General features: G+C 47.0%; 1 protein-coding gene across 1 annotated transcript; it reads left to right on the top strand.

The window, feature by feature from the left end:
- Positions 1-1768: 1768 nt before the first annotated feature.
- Positions 1769-12342, top strand: LOC136109808 (protein shisa-6-like). The gene is made up of 2 exons (XM_065852749.2): positions 1769-1889; positions 6205-12342. Exons 1-2 carry the CDS (start codon positions 1775-1777, stop codon positions 6753-6755), a joined length of 666 nt encoding a protein of 221 aa, XP_065708821.1. The 5' UTR covers positions 1769-1774; the 3' UTR covers positions 6756-12342.
- The last annotated feature ends 2578 nt before the right edge of the window (positions 12343-14920 follow it).

Raw genomic sequence — 14920 nt, forward strand, 5'->3', positions numbered from 1 at the left:
ACTTCCTAATCCTGCATTCAGTCTATTAGGCATGGATTGAAGTCATCAGCAAGAAAATAATGTTCTCAGAGAGATGACACATTAACTATATGCTCACTTGGGGCTATGTTCTTTTACCCAGACAATAACCCTATTTGAGGAGTGCGGAGACATAAATATGAAATAGGAAAGAACAGTTTATTAACCAAGATGGTTATTGCATTGTTTAGAGGAAATTTTCACCATTGTTAAAATCTGTAAGAAAGTGTCTCATAATTTCTCAGAACTGGGGAAAAAAATGCCACTCTGTGGAGTGCGGGGCTGTTCCTGCTCTGTGGGCGGCTGACTCGGCGGTCAGACCCTGAGCCCAGGGGAGGTGCTGGTTGAACCGAGCCGGTCCCTGCTCCTGGCTGGGCAGTGTCACCCCTCAGCCGGCTGTGCTGGCAGCGATGGGGACCACACAGCATGGGGGACCCCATGCTGGTGCCAGGAGGTGCTCAAGGAGAGGGGCAGCTGTTCTACTCATGGTCATACCCTGGTCATAGTGGGGGAAGAGGACATTGCTGTGGCTTGTTCTGCGGGAAGCATCATGGTGGGGAGGCTCATGGAGCAGCAGAGTGCATGGAATCAGTGACGACAGGGGCAGGAAGGAGCAAGTGTGGGCTTTCTTGACATGGTGGTTGTAATTCAAGTGTTTAAAAATGAGTGGAATCAAGTCTCTGACAGGTCCCACATCACTTGTTCCAGCTCTTTGTGTCTCAGATACCCTGTCACACCCCAAATGGCTCAGGTCCCATAGAGCACTGGGCAAGTTACTGGGCTGAGAGCTGCACAGGAGTGCTGGTTTTGGGAAATCTTGAGCAGGTTTATGTCAGAAGACAAGAATGTCCCTGCCTGTCTTTGAGAAGAAGTTGTACAATGTGAGGGGTAGATGACAGAAGGTTTAAAATATCTAGGGTAAGTCACAGTGGGAGAAAAGTTGTGGAAGCAGCTCTACATGCCCACGTGCAGACACGTTTGGGAACTGCTGGGTCCATTTCTAGGCAACAGGGAGCACCAAAGACGCAGTGAAATGTGAACACTTGGAGAGGGGGAAGATGTTCTGCTGTCTAATGCAAACAGGACTCCACGCAGGAGAAAGGCAACAGGGGACGAAATGGCCTGACTCTTGCTAAAGAGCTGACTTTGTGATTCAGGTCTAGAAAAATGTCTGCTGGAATATCTGCATTCTGCTTGGGTGGATTTTGTTATGAATTTTGAGATAGGAGAAGCTGTTAGCAAATGTTTGGACACTGCATAAAGACAACACATTTGACAAGGTGAAATTCTCCTACTGCTCTGTTACTTTTGTGCAGAATCTGTGCTTTGATCTCAACGAGTCCATCGTTCAAAGGAGGTAAGAGGGGTCCTGAGGCACACGAGTGCAGACTGAGCACATGTTGCTTTGCTCTCCATGAGCACACTTCAGAGGCGTGCACAGAAGGGATGTGTGAACCCAAGGCTCGGGCATCTGCTGCTCCTCAGCTGTATCAGAAAATTTAGCCCTCTGATTTACTTTTCAGACTATACCTGAACTGGCCACCTCCCTGGCCTTTTGACTCAGCTAACTCAGTCCCATCACCCCTGCAAGCTTCACTCTTCTAGCTTTGCTTCAACATGTCCAACATGATGCAACTCTTCTTCCTGTTGTAGACTGTAGGAATGGCTTGCCTGTCTCACCTCAGTTTGATGCTCACTGTAGACATGCCTTTCTCTCTTTGTTTGTTTGTTTGTTTGTTTTTCAGACAAGCCACGAATGAACAACATCCTTACTTCTGCCACTGAACCCTATGATCTGTCTTTCTCCCGGTCCTTCCAGAACCTCTCTCACCTCCCACCATCCTATGAGTCTGCTGTCAAGACAAACTCAAGTAAATATTCTTCTCTGAAAAGACTAAGTAGGTGTCAGATCATTTCATTTCCTTTGTATCTCATTTGCTTGTAAGCCACAGTGGGCACAATGTTAAGTCAGTAACCTTCTTCCCTCTGTCATTGTACCACCCAAGTTGGCATCTGTGGTAATGATTCTTTTGGCTGTCGCTTCCCATCAAGGAAGAGTATAGAGGAAGAGTTACTTCATTACTGTGGGAGCACATGTGGTTATTTGTTTACTGACACCTCTTTGCTGTGCTGCGTCCCACTACTCCACCTCATATCTCCTTTTTCCTTCTGCCGAGGTGAGCTGAGATGAGCCAAGCTGGCTGAGCTCACCTCGGCACACCCAGGGCAGATACCTCAGTGTCCGTGGGGGCAGCTGGACCCAGTTGACAAATTGAGGCCAACAGAAAACTGCTGAAATTGTTGGGAGCATCTATTTCAGTCGGAGGACATGTGCCTGCCCCGAGCAGTGCTGGGATCTGCCGTGTCTCGTGGTGCATGTGTCCGGATCTGGTCCTGACCCATGCCGATCACTGATCCGTGGTGCCTCTCTGATGCTTCAGCACACTGCTCACTACCCTGGTCACACTAGTTACTATCTGTTCTTCCTTGCTGTTTTATGTATTGCTTTGCTCTGCCAGCTTTCCCATAATGCTCCAGCCCAACACATTTGCTGATGGCAAACTCTTCAGCTTTGGTGGGATTACGAAATAAGTGATATTCGTGTGGTCAAATGCTCTCTCCAGACTGAAAATAGGTTTGTAGTATGTATGCTTCTGTGAGCATTTTCTGGATGCAGCCATGTATCACACTGCTTGATTTAGAGAAATAACTTAGATGTTTGCACTTGTAATAGCTCCCCAGGTCCCAGCACAGGGACGGTCACTGCCCTGGGCCTGCTGGCCACACCAGTGCTGGTACCAGCCAGGATGCTGGTGGCCTCTTGGCCACCTGGGCACATGCTGGTTCATGTTCAGCCACTGTTGACCAGCACCCCCAGATCCCTTTCTACCAGGCAGCTTTCCAGCCGCTCTTCCCTGAGCCTGTAGCATTCATGGGTTTGTTGTGACCCAAGTGCAGGACCTGGCACTTGGTCTTGTTGAACCTCGTACAACTGACCTCAGCCCAATGATCCAGCCTGTCCAGATCCCTCTGCAGAGCCTAAATCCCTCTGTAGAACCTGAAGGCACAGCCAATGGGAAACCCATATGGGTTTGCTGCCTGAGAAGCCAGGTGTGGAGATCTCTGACGGGCAGGTGCCACCTCTGTGGGAAGCCCTGCGCCAAAGCACTGGTGGGTGGGTGGGTGTGGGACACACATCTGAACAAGAGCAGTGGTATTAATTCTGTTCTGCCGAGCGCTCCAGGGAATTTCTGCTTCCAGCTAAGTGAGAAAGGTCAGTCAGGAAGGAAGTGAATATTTCCAGGCTTATTAAACCACTTGGTGTTGGCTAAAGAATCATCACAAATGACTGGGCAGTTTGAAAATGCTAAAGCCCATTAAAACAGGAGAGACAAGCCCAATGAAGAAACACACTGGAACTGCAGAGAAAGAAAACCAAATAAATTACTAGGATGGCCTTACATGCCTACACGTAGGCACATTTTTTAACCATTGTAACATACAACCGTGGGAATAAAAATACCCTTGGCTGTTCCACAGTCTCTTCCCAAAACAGCAAAAATGTACCTCGTTTCCCTAATTACGGTGTCACTGAACTGTGCTCTGCCTTTCTGCAGTAGCAGCTTAGAAACATTGAGGTGAGATGTGGGAGTAAATGGATTCATTTGATGCTCTGCCTCCAAATGGGGAAAACACCAGAAAAGCTGCCTGAGGGCAAATAGGCTCATCCTAAAGTCACGTTAGATGGAGCACTCGAACACTGCTGAAGTTCGGTAACAAACCCTGATCAATGTTTTTAGAAACTACCAAAGGAGGAGCGAAAGGGTGGTTAAAAATAAGGAAAAAACCCAAACAAACAAACAAAAATGAATGAAAAATGCCCATATTATGTGATTTCAAGTAATTCTACTTCCAATTTTTTTAAAGCATGAGTGAAGCCCCACAAGTATGAGATTGACTTAGAGAAAAAAATCTGTCAATCAATACATTAGTGATTTCTTTCTGTCTGCTCATCATTTCTGGCCTTTTGGAATCCACTTAGGACACTTTTTTGAACTTTTAAGTATGCCCATGAGGGAGAAACATATTTGATTTTAGTTTCATTTTGGCTAAAATTACAAATGTCAGTTATCATAGGAGCGTCAATACAAAGATAAGGGGTAGCAGTATCAGACCCTCGCTGTCCCAGTGAGCCCGCCCGTGCAATGAGGACGAGATGAATCAGACTGGATGGTTTCAGGCCCTGGAGACATTTTGATTTTAGCAACCAAATGTCCACAGTTCCCACTCCCACGTGTGGATGAAGCCCCTGGTGTCTCCAATCCCAACAGCCTGGGGCTGTATTCATTTCATTGCTTTCCTCGGGAGCAGAAATATTGCAGTTACAGAGCTGTGCTGAGCTTCTCCTCGGCACAAAGGCACATATGTGATACATGTGCCAATATCTACACATCTCTCAGCATCGTGGGAGGAGGTGGCCTGAATGAACCTAGAAACAGCGTTGAAATTGGTGCCCTGACTGGTTTAGCCACTGCCAGCAAAAGGCTGTGCAAACTTCTACACTGTTTGCAGGGATGGAGGAGGGAAGAGAAGCTTATTTTTCATGTTCCTAATTGGCAAAACTTTTAAAAGTGCAGAGCATGCTGCATTTTTTAATTATAAATTAGCAAGGAACAATATCAAACCACTTTTAATCAGCTGAATCTGCCACCTCTCGAGCAGACTCAGACCACAGTAAATCTGACATAAGCTGGTTTAGCTCCCGCTGGCAATTACCACAGCCAAATGTGAGCATCCAAGCACTTCTCCATTTGGGATGTTCTCTGCTTTAATTACATGTATTTTGAGTCACTTGGGCAAATCCAGTGGAACTTCTCAGAGCAGAGACCAAGTGTCAACCTCAAACATCAATATCAAGTCTGTGTATGCCACGTGTGGGCAAGTCTATCTATGATTATGGAATAAACATTTCTAAAAGTACTGTGGCCATATGCAGTTTCCTCTGTCCTTCATAGGCTTCCTAGCAGGTGATTTTATAGACACAAGAGTTTGAGGCCAGAGAAGCTGCAGTCTGATACTGGCGATGAGATGCTCTTCCAATAAGTTTGTGATTTCAAAAAAAGACTCATTCCTACAATATACACTCTGGAGAGCAAATCCCATCAGCAACAAGCATGTCAGTACAGGAGAGATTGGGGTGATCCCCACACCTCAGTGGTGTGTAGGCTGTAAAGAAGGGGTTGGCAGCAGCAGGGGAGCCAACAGGCTGTGAATTTCAGCACACGCATTCTGAACTTGTACTTTTGGATGCCGAGACAAGGGGATCGACCATCCTTCTTACAGATCCTCTGGGTTATGTGCACTCTTCACAGGACTATGAGAAGTGGGGCCCGGGCGGCACTGAAGAGAGTGCTGGATGTGTGGGAGAGGAGACGAGGGAGTTAGTGAGTGGGACCATCCAGCACAGGATGCTTGCAGCACTCGTGTTTGACTGGAACCTGAAGGCACCAATGTGCAACCGCTGTCTTGTGAGCAAAGTTCGGGGATGTTAGCACCAATCATGTACCATAAGGTTTCTCCAAAAGCACTCTGGCTCCTGGGACAGCCAGCCAGTTGTCTTCATTTTTCAGCCAATGTGGTACATAAAACCTACAGATTTATGGCTACGTCAGAGGAAATAGGAGATCTCCACATCATGTTTAACTATTGTTGAATGCCTACAGAGACTCTAGGGACTGGAAGCGGGACCCACCTCATGATTGCCCAGACTGTCTTGCAGCAGAGGTTTTGCTCTTTTTATCCCTGTACTTTCTTTGTATGTGTATTGTGAAGGTGATATTAAATACTTTCTCCATAACCCGTCGTTTGTGTAAATCATGTGAAACCACAGTCTGGACTCAACAGTATATGAGATCTGTTGTGTCATGGTGTGAGGTGTGATGCATTGCACAGGGACTCATACCTGTCTGTGTGCAATTTATAGCTCTGCCATAAGCCCATGGCGACACAACCCACACAGGGCTGGTGTCTCTCGGCAGACAGCACCCTGATGTGTATGTCCATGCCCAAGTCCAGCTGCTGGTCTCACCAGGAGGCCACTCCAAAGCTGTGTGCTCTACACAGCCCCTTTTCACCCCCCGGGACAACGCTCTGACATTTCTGACTGTTTCCTTTCCTTTCCCACAGCTGACAAAGAGGCTGATGAATACTACATGAGGAGGAGACATCTGCCTGACCTGGCAGCCCGGGGCACGCTCCCTATCAACGTCATCAAAATGTCTCAACAAACCAACCACAGGGACAGGCCCCGCCGTCCCATCAGGGCCATGTCCCAGGACAGGGTGCTGTCTCCTGAGAGGATCATGCCCGAGGAGTTTAGCATGTCCTATGAACGGATCCTCTCAGACGAGCAGCTGCTGTCCGCCGAGCGCCTCCACTCCCAAGACCCCCTGCTCTCCCCGGAGCGGTCGGGGTACCCCGACCAGTCTATGTCACGGGCATTGTCACACACAGACGTCTTTGTATCAACACCCGTCTTGGATCGCTACAGGATGACAAAAATGCACTCCCATCCTAGTGCCTCAAATAACTTGTACAATACCTTAGGTATGAACCCGACCTCTGCCAAGCGCCAAGCGTTTGCCTCCCGACGGCACAACACGGTAGAACAACTGCATTATATTCCAGGACACCACCATCACTACCGCACAGCGAGCAAAACAGAGGTGACTGTTTGATATGACCTTGTGCATTGTAGATACTCATTAGGGACCGGGGTGGTCACAGCACCCCATACTGCAGTGGCCTTATAGGCCAAGATAACCTCTAATAACTCAGTGTCTGAAAAGACTTCTCTGACAGTCCCATCCACCTCATTGTTTTTAAAGCCACCCCTTCATCGGTGACATAAGAAGAACCCAAGCAAGCAAACAGATGATAGTGAGGGATAATAGAGGAAATTTCCTGACGTGCATCAGTTTCTGTCAAAGAAAGCCACAGTAATAGATGACTCCTTCCAAGGGCTCACCTGCATTAGCTCATTGTTTTTATGAACTTAGGACTTTTCAGTTGCTACAAGTAGAAGCAGTCTTGTGTCGCCCAAGACAGGGAGGAGGAAATGCAGCCCCCCATCCTGGCAGGAGGGGCCCTGTTCTTGGTCCTCATGCCAACCCTCATGTTTTTGGCCTTTCCATAGCAAGTAGGTAAGCTTCTGGCTGCTGGGAATCACCTCCAGACCGCTTGGTATCAGCCAGCACCCACACATCTGTTCTTCCTCACCCTTGGAGCAAATTCAAGGGCAGACTTTCTTAGGGGACTGGCAGATCTAGGGCCAAGAATAGCCTGGCTGAGAAATGAAGTTTTAGTTTATATTAAATATACTCATAAGATAAAAATATACTAGTGCCTACAAATCGCCTGCTCTCTCAGTGTAGGACGTAGTGGGGTTGATGTGTTCAATAAGCACAAATACGCTGAAATGCTTGTTAGATCGTTTTCTCCACTCATTCTAGTATCTTGGAGTTTCCAACATGTAAATAGGAAGGAGGAATAGGGTTTCTCTTCCTCCAGCTTCTTGCCACTGCTGAACCTAAAGCACCAGAATTCTTCTGACCTGTGCTGGGGAAAGTCCTGATTCCACTGAGACCTCTGCAAGGCAAGGATACACATGGTTATCCGAGCCTGGATTTCTCCCCAGGAGTTTATTTTGCTGACAGCATTTTCCACTGGCCCAGTTCCCCTGTTTCTGAACATATTCCCTCCTTTCAGCTACAACCCAGAACTCCATATGTAGCAAATCTTTTTCTAGCCCTTAGCAGAAGCGGAAGGCTGAGGGTGTCGTGTCGACTGAAAAGGAGGTTGGTAATTTTCCATTATTTCCTCTCCATGTAATAGCCCCCCAAGAAAACCTTGCAAATTCCAGTTCCGCTGAGTACCAAGTCCTAACCATGAAGACAGTTACATTTCATGCATATAAATTATATATCCATCATAATTACAATAAATGGGCATGTTGTATATCTGATATAATACTAATTAGACACTGTATATTTGTAAAATCTTTAAAATGTAGACTTGTGGGTCCAGAATTTGTGAGGGTTTTTTCTTTGGTTTTCTAACCAGAGCGGGCTTTGCTTTTTTCTTTGTTGAGTTTGATTTTGTTTTGGCTTTTCTTCGTTGTTTTTGTGTTCCTATCAAATTCTGTAGAATTAACTCACACTAGAACATACTTCTGCAGCCAGGAAAGGGTCTCAGGGGTTTTGAAGGCCAGCCAGACCCAGTGCTGTCACTGTTGGTGCTGGACACTCTCCAGCACTCAGTGTCCGTGGTGTGCACACGAAGCCCCACCGCATGCACATCCCCATGCTGCCAATCCCAACGGCAAGCGCGCTCCCTCCTCCGGGTGAAATGGGGACTGACCTGGGGCTGTAAATGCATTCCCATACAATATTTCTCTCTTCGTGTCCTACATTCCCACAATGAGTCTTTTCCTACATGGCTCTTCACAATATTTCATTTGAGTTAGCTCTGCCCTTCTCCCTCCCCTCAAATACCTCCCACCTCCTGGCCTTAATGACGTTCCCAGCTCAACACGTCGGTCCTGTAGCATACAACGATTATAGGCTCATGTGAGCGTGAGTCTCGTGCGGAGGTTTCTGATGTGTCGCTAGGTTTTTCTGGTGCGGGGTCGGCAGGAGGAGCAGGTTGTCTTCCTCTGGTGGGATTCAGAGGCAGGCCTCAGTGGGGTGGCCATGTGGCCTTTCTCTTTCCCAGCCTGTCCTGGGGCTGCTTGTCCTGGTTCATGAGCTTCCTTCTGCTCCACCTGATGGAGACTGGGTCCAGAAAGGACTCCATCTGTGAGAAGTACTGGGGCTTTGTTTGATGGAAACTGAGCTGGGAAGGAATAAATCAGTCTCCGTGGTTCAGATGGTCATTACCATGCAGCATTGGGCAAAATCATTCTGGACAACAACCAGAATTGTCTGTGGATCAAGGTGGCGGTTTGTGGCATGGGAGAGATGAGAGAGAAAAGGCTCACACCTCATCTCCTGGCCCCTTCCCTTGATGGACACTTCTCTCCCCTGACTACCTCTAAGCTCCTCAGCTCAGTCACTGGATATGTCTTCACAGAGGACAATCCCTGTGAAAATAGCACCTCTCGTGACCTTCCCACAGACCGAAGTTTGTGACTCTTGTGAAGAGAAGAGCAACGCACATGGCTGATGGGAGGCAGATCCTGCTGAGGTTCTGGGGCTCTTCCATTCTCTCTTGGTCCAGGAAAAGCCAAGATCTTCCCTTCTGCAAGCAGGGAGATGTGAACACTGTGGGAGAGGAGAGTCCACCCTAAAGTCTCCAGGAGTTAAGGTGGCAGAGCCAGAGGAACAGAAGTGACCATGTGAGGCCAAGGGAAGGTGAACACTCCTCTCTTTCCATTTCTATAGCCGTGTGTCTCAAACTCTAGTCTTCACCTGAATGTTCTGTTTGTGAACTAAGAAGCTGCTGGATTAGATGCAAATATGGAAATTTTTCACTCAAGTAACAAATGTTGTGCACAGGTCCAGGCCATTTGATCTCAGAGCCTTTTCTTATTCTGACTGACAGATATCACAGGTCCTCTGCTAACTTGTCCTAGCTGGGCAATAATCCTCCAAAGAAATCTTAGCCCCATTTCCTCAGCTTTTCCACCCACTCAACTGTTTCAAGCAGATGTGTCCCACAAGAACCATCAAAAAGCCTTTCTAGGTCAAATCTCTTCAGGGACCCTGCCACCACTGCAGCCAATTTTCAGCAAAACTCTCTGGGAAGACACCATGCCCTGGACAACCACCATTTGTTCCTGGGCACCATGTGTTCCCATGGTTTGCTTTGCATGCTGGAATGGGATGGCAGCTAGAACAGTGGCATTTCAGCATGCACAGGTGTCCGTATGTAATTTCTTATTCCCCGTTCGGAGAGTTTGTCACTGAAAGATCACTTGGTCTGGGACTGGTGTCATGATCCACAGCCTGGTCCCCAGCAGTTTTGTTCCCCATGGTCAACATGTGATGATAATGGTAACACTTTCCCATCGGGCAGAGGCATTCTGAGGGTTCATACCGTGATGTCTACTAAGTGCTTTGAGACCCTCTCACAACAGACACTGTAGAACAGCAAAGCATTTTAATTAATATTGTTTGTCACCATTGTCCTGCAACATCATGTCTGATGTGTTGCAAACCAGAATGTCTGTCCAGAACGAGAGTTCAGGGGCAGGGGAATGCAGTTCCCGATTGCCCATCGCTCTCCTTCTGGGCAGGGGCCATCACAGGCAACAGCTCTTAGGGATGCTGTTACCTGCGCTTTGATCTCTCTGCTTTCTTCTCCTCATGTGTGAGTCACTGTGACATTCTGCGCTCAGGAGAGAAGCAGGAAGCACTCACATTCCTCTGTACAGTAACATATAATCTGCCTTGAATTACCTATTATACGCTGAAGAATTGATCTGTCTTTTTCTCCAACCCACAGGTGGAAACACCCACCTGCGGAGCGGCCAGTTCCCAGAGTGCATGTGCAGGGACTGGGGAAGGGTGATGTAGAAGAGTTTATATTATTTCCTAGAAACTGATGATTATTTGGATTTCCCAAGCAGCAACACATAATACTGAGCTGCACTGGATTTTATACATCTCTCTCATTAATACAGATACGTGTATGTATATGTATATACACACAAACACATATATATACATACATCCTGTAAAACGCAATCATTAAGTTATGACTGACCCTGTACCAATCTACACTTCCAAACTATATTGAATCACTCTTTGAAATACGGGAAAATATTTTTAATGAACCACACGGATCACCATATGGAACAGAAATTTTGTCATAAAAGTCTTCTAATGCCAGTGAATCATGTTTTAAGGAAAAATGAAATATTTTTCAATGTTTAATGTTCCTTTTATAAATGATGATCTGCTACTTGGGGAAGGGGGTGGGTGGGCGGGTGGGAAGAACCAGGGACAGTTACCTGGGAGTGAGCCCTCCTTTCCTGGCCTAGGTTTAATTCCTGTCTCCTGTTCTGGTAGCCTGCAAAGCTGGTCCCATGAACCTGGGCTTCCCACATGCACATTTCTGTTATGTCTATCAGAAGCATTCCCACCAGGAACCTACAAAAGCCTAGCATGAAGTTTTTGGAAGAGACAGTTAGTTCCTGGTAGCTGGGAAGATGGCTTCATCTTCTTCCACCACAACAAACAAAACCATTATGAAACAGGGTAATTTTAATTGTATTTGAAGCAAGTGTTCTGATTTGTGATCAGTTTGCCATCCTCAGTTCATGTGGTGGAGAAATAGCTTGTCTTAGCTTTTTTTTTTTTCAGGTTTAGTGTTTAGTCTGGAAGGAGGAATTCTGCTGAAATATATTAAACAAATATGGATTTCTTGTTCAAATATATTTCAGATGAGTGAAAAGTTGGTAGGGAAAATACATGAGAAAGGGGCTTAAATATTTTCCTAAAAAGTGTTGTTAGCAATAAGCATGTGTTGGGGCTGCTTCTTCAAGAACAGCCACCTCTGTGTTGTATGTGGGTAAGCGGACGGTAGAAGGTGTCGTTCCCAGCCTCTCAGCTGGTTCGTGGCTGTCAAGGAGGTTCCCCCACCGAGCCCCGAAACCTTTTGGGAAAACCAACCTGCGCTTCACCCGCTGGCAGTGCGGGGGCAAAGGGAGAGATGGACCATCCCGTTGGAGCACGTTAGCGTAGATCTGCAAGACATCTTTGCTCTCGGCGGCAAGTCAAGTGGTGTCCCGTGCCTGCACCATGGCCGTGCGACGTCCGGGAGGTCCCCACGCCACCACCGCGGCTGCCGGGACACGCGCCGTGCCACCCATGATCCTTCGCGGCTCCCGACCTCCCGTCTGCAAACCCCTTAGACATTTTTGTAGCGAGAATTTCTTGGCTCTGAGAAAGACACTTCTTACTGTAATATTTTTAGTTTGGGGGACAATATTTCCTAAGAGCGGTTAAGTGGATATTTTTGTGCTTTAGCCCGGTTTATGGATTCCATGTTTATTATACAGTAGTACTGAAGAGGAAGTACATTTGTATCTGTAATTTGCACAGACTCTTGGTTAACCATTAAACAAGCTTCAAGATGAGCAGTATTTGACTGTTTTTCTCTGTATTATTCTTGTTGTTATACTTACCTGTAAAAGCACATTCCGTATGTACTGTAAACAAAAATATTATCAGTTTAGTAAAATTTAGAGTCTAAGGATTTTTCCACTTTTGTCAGTAACAAATATTTATGGATTAAAAAATAAAGGCAATTTCAACATATAAATTGTTTCTTTTTTGATATCTTTTTTGGGGAAAAAAAAAAAAAAAAAGAAAATACCAGTTTCTTGGCATCCTTCCCAATCTTTGTAACCGGAGTTTGAAAGGTAGATACCTATATCTCTGTGTGTCGTTAAATATCCCTTATTAATATGAATGCTACAAGATCTGGAAGAGTCATTACTTTTACATATTTATTTACTGCATTTCATCATCATGACAGATAATAGGGGGAAGAGAGACAACAGTATTTGATGTAAAATTTTCTCATGCAAACGTATAAGATTTTATTTTGAAATTGCCCTTCCTTAATTTGCGTTCATAAACCGCGACGCATCCTTGATCTAGAAAGCTTTGTATTGCAAAGTCAGAGCTTGTGAAATGTCCTGTAGCACTGGGGGTTTCAGCAGGGGCTTTGCTTTTGCTGCTGGCAGCACAGCACACAGAGGAGGTTCCTCATGATTCTTCTGAAAGATGAGAAGAGCCAAGGAGGCCAGAGTGTTCCTCACTGAACAGCCCCCACCATGACCATTGGGGGTGAAACTGCATTTTCATTGCTCCAAGTCTGGGGTTTCTTACTACTGTCTCTAGTTCTGGGTCCCCAGTTTAAGAAGGACAAAGAATTACTGGAGAGAGTCCAGTAGTGGGGTATGAAGATGCTGAGGGGTCTGGAGCATCTTTCTTGTGACGAGAAACTGAGAGAGCTGGGACTGTTGAGCTGGAGAAGAGAAGCTGAGAGGGATCTGATCAATGGGATCAATATCTCAGGGTGGCTGTCAGAGGATGGACCAGACTCTGTTCAGTGGTGCCCAACGCCAGGGTGAGGGGCAACGGGCACAGACTGAAACACAGGAGGCTCCATCTGAACATGAGCAGAAACTTGTTTGCTGGGAGGTGCCAGAGCCTGGCCCAGGCTGCCCAGAGCGGGTGTGGAGTCTCCTTCTCGGAGACATTGAAACCCGCCTGGACCCACCTGTGTGATCTGCTCTGTGACCCTGCATGAGCAGGGCTTGGACTGGGGATCTGCAGCCCCAACCAGCCTGGGATTCTGTTTTTTGTTTGCTTGTTGGTTGGTTGGGTTGGGGTTTTGTGTCTTTTTTGTTTGCTTGGGGTTTTTTTGTTGTTTGTTTTGGTTTGGGTTTTGTTTTTTTGTGGAGGAAATATCAAATTTTGTATTTCCATTTTCATATTAATTTGCCTTCAGCATTGTGCAGATTTGCTCACACTAGACATGCGATAGCTGTTAGTCAGTGAGGACCTCTGGAAACAAACAGTTGAGGCAGCAGCCCCTATGCCAGCGCACCAAGGGTGCTGCCTCCCCAGGCGGGGAGCTGCTGGGGGCTGTGCCGCAGGGCTTTGGGAGAAGCTCTCCTCATCCATTCGTGCCACCTCTCTGCCCCGTCCCTTTTGTGCCGCCTTGCAGCTCTGGCCCTGAGCTCCAGAGGAGTGCTGCTGAGATAACATCATGGGGCAAATGTCCCAGGGATCCTTCCCCCCGCTGCCTTGTGTGCTGCAGAGGTGGTCACAGCACCATCACCGCTCACCAAGCCTCAAACTCCCCTCTTCAGTCTTTCCTCAGGCTCAGCTTAAACAGACAAAACAAGTTTCGAGGAGTAACACCCACCGCCAAGAGAAGACAATCATCTTCCAGGGTAGATCCAGTGGGAAGAAACAGCCCCTTTTGTAGCCAGGTTAGTGCGTTGTCTCCTGTCTCCGTAAGAGCAGAGCTCAGGGTCAACGAGGCATAATCAGCACTTCCTAAGAACCACGTGAAACCAGCAGAGTGAATTAAAATGCATTTTTAAGGGAGAAGTTTTGTTTTGCCTGGCAGTTCTATTCATTATTAGCCAGTCCTTTGTAGCACTAATAAGTGGGGAAGGAGCAACGGAGAGTAAGCTGATGTCTCCACTCCCCATAAACAATATTGAAGAGACCAGCGGGATTTATGGTGAGAGACAGTGATGACTGAGATGAAGCTGGAGCCAATTCCTATCTTAAAGAACAATAAATCTCACCATTTCCAGTTCCTGTAATAATTGATTTTAAGTAGTTTGGTGAAGAGTTTATGCTCTGTCAGCCAGCCCCTATTCAAGCCATCTTCATTGGCCCCACTAAGTGACCTCTGCAGGGTCTCTGATGGTGGCCAGTGTTGTCTCCAGTGTCCTGGGCAGCCTGGCACCAACCCAGATGAAGTCCCTGCACTGCAGGCTATGACTTCACATGTAGAATCATAGAATATCCTGAGTTCTATTCAGAGGTGCCTGGTGGGACAGGGCCAGGCTGAGCAGGTCCTGGTGACCCAGCAGATATCATCACTGAGGATACAGAGGCAGTAGAGCATAAAAACCAGCCGTGGGCGTGAGCTCTGTCAAATTAAAGACCTTTATCTGGAAGGACTTGGGGATGGACATGACGGTACGGGTGTGGGACTACCTGAAAAACAATCGGGCTGAATTTTATGAGCTGTTTCTTTTCCTTGATGGAGACAGCTTGGTCATGGGTCATTCCTACAGCAGGGTCCTGGTGTCACCTGCACACAGCAGTGTTGGCACAGGGCAGAGCAGGGCTGCAGGGAGGAGAAATAT

This window comes from Patagioenas fasciata, chromosome 18 (assembly GCF_037038585.1).
Source record: "Patagioenas fasciata isolate bPatFas1 chromosome 18, bPatFas1.hap1, whole genome shotgun sequence".
NCBI classification, from domain to species: Eukaryota; Metazoa; Chordata; class Aves; order Columbiformes; family Columbidae; genus Patagioenas; species Patagioenas fasciata.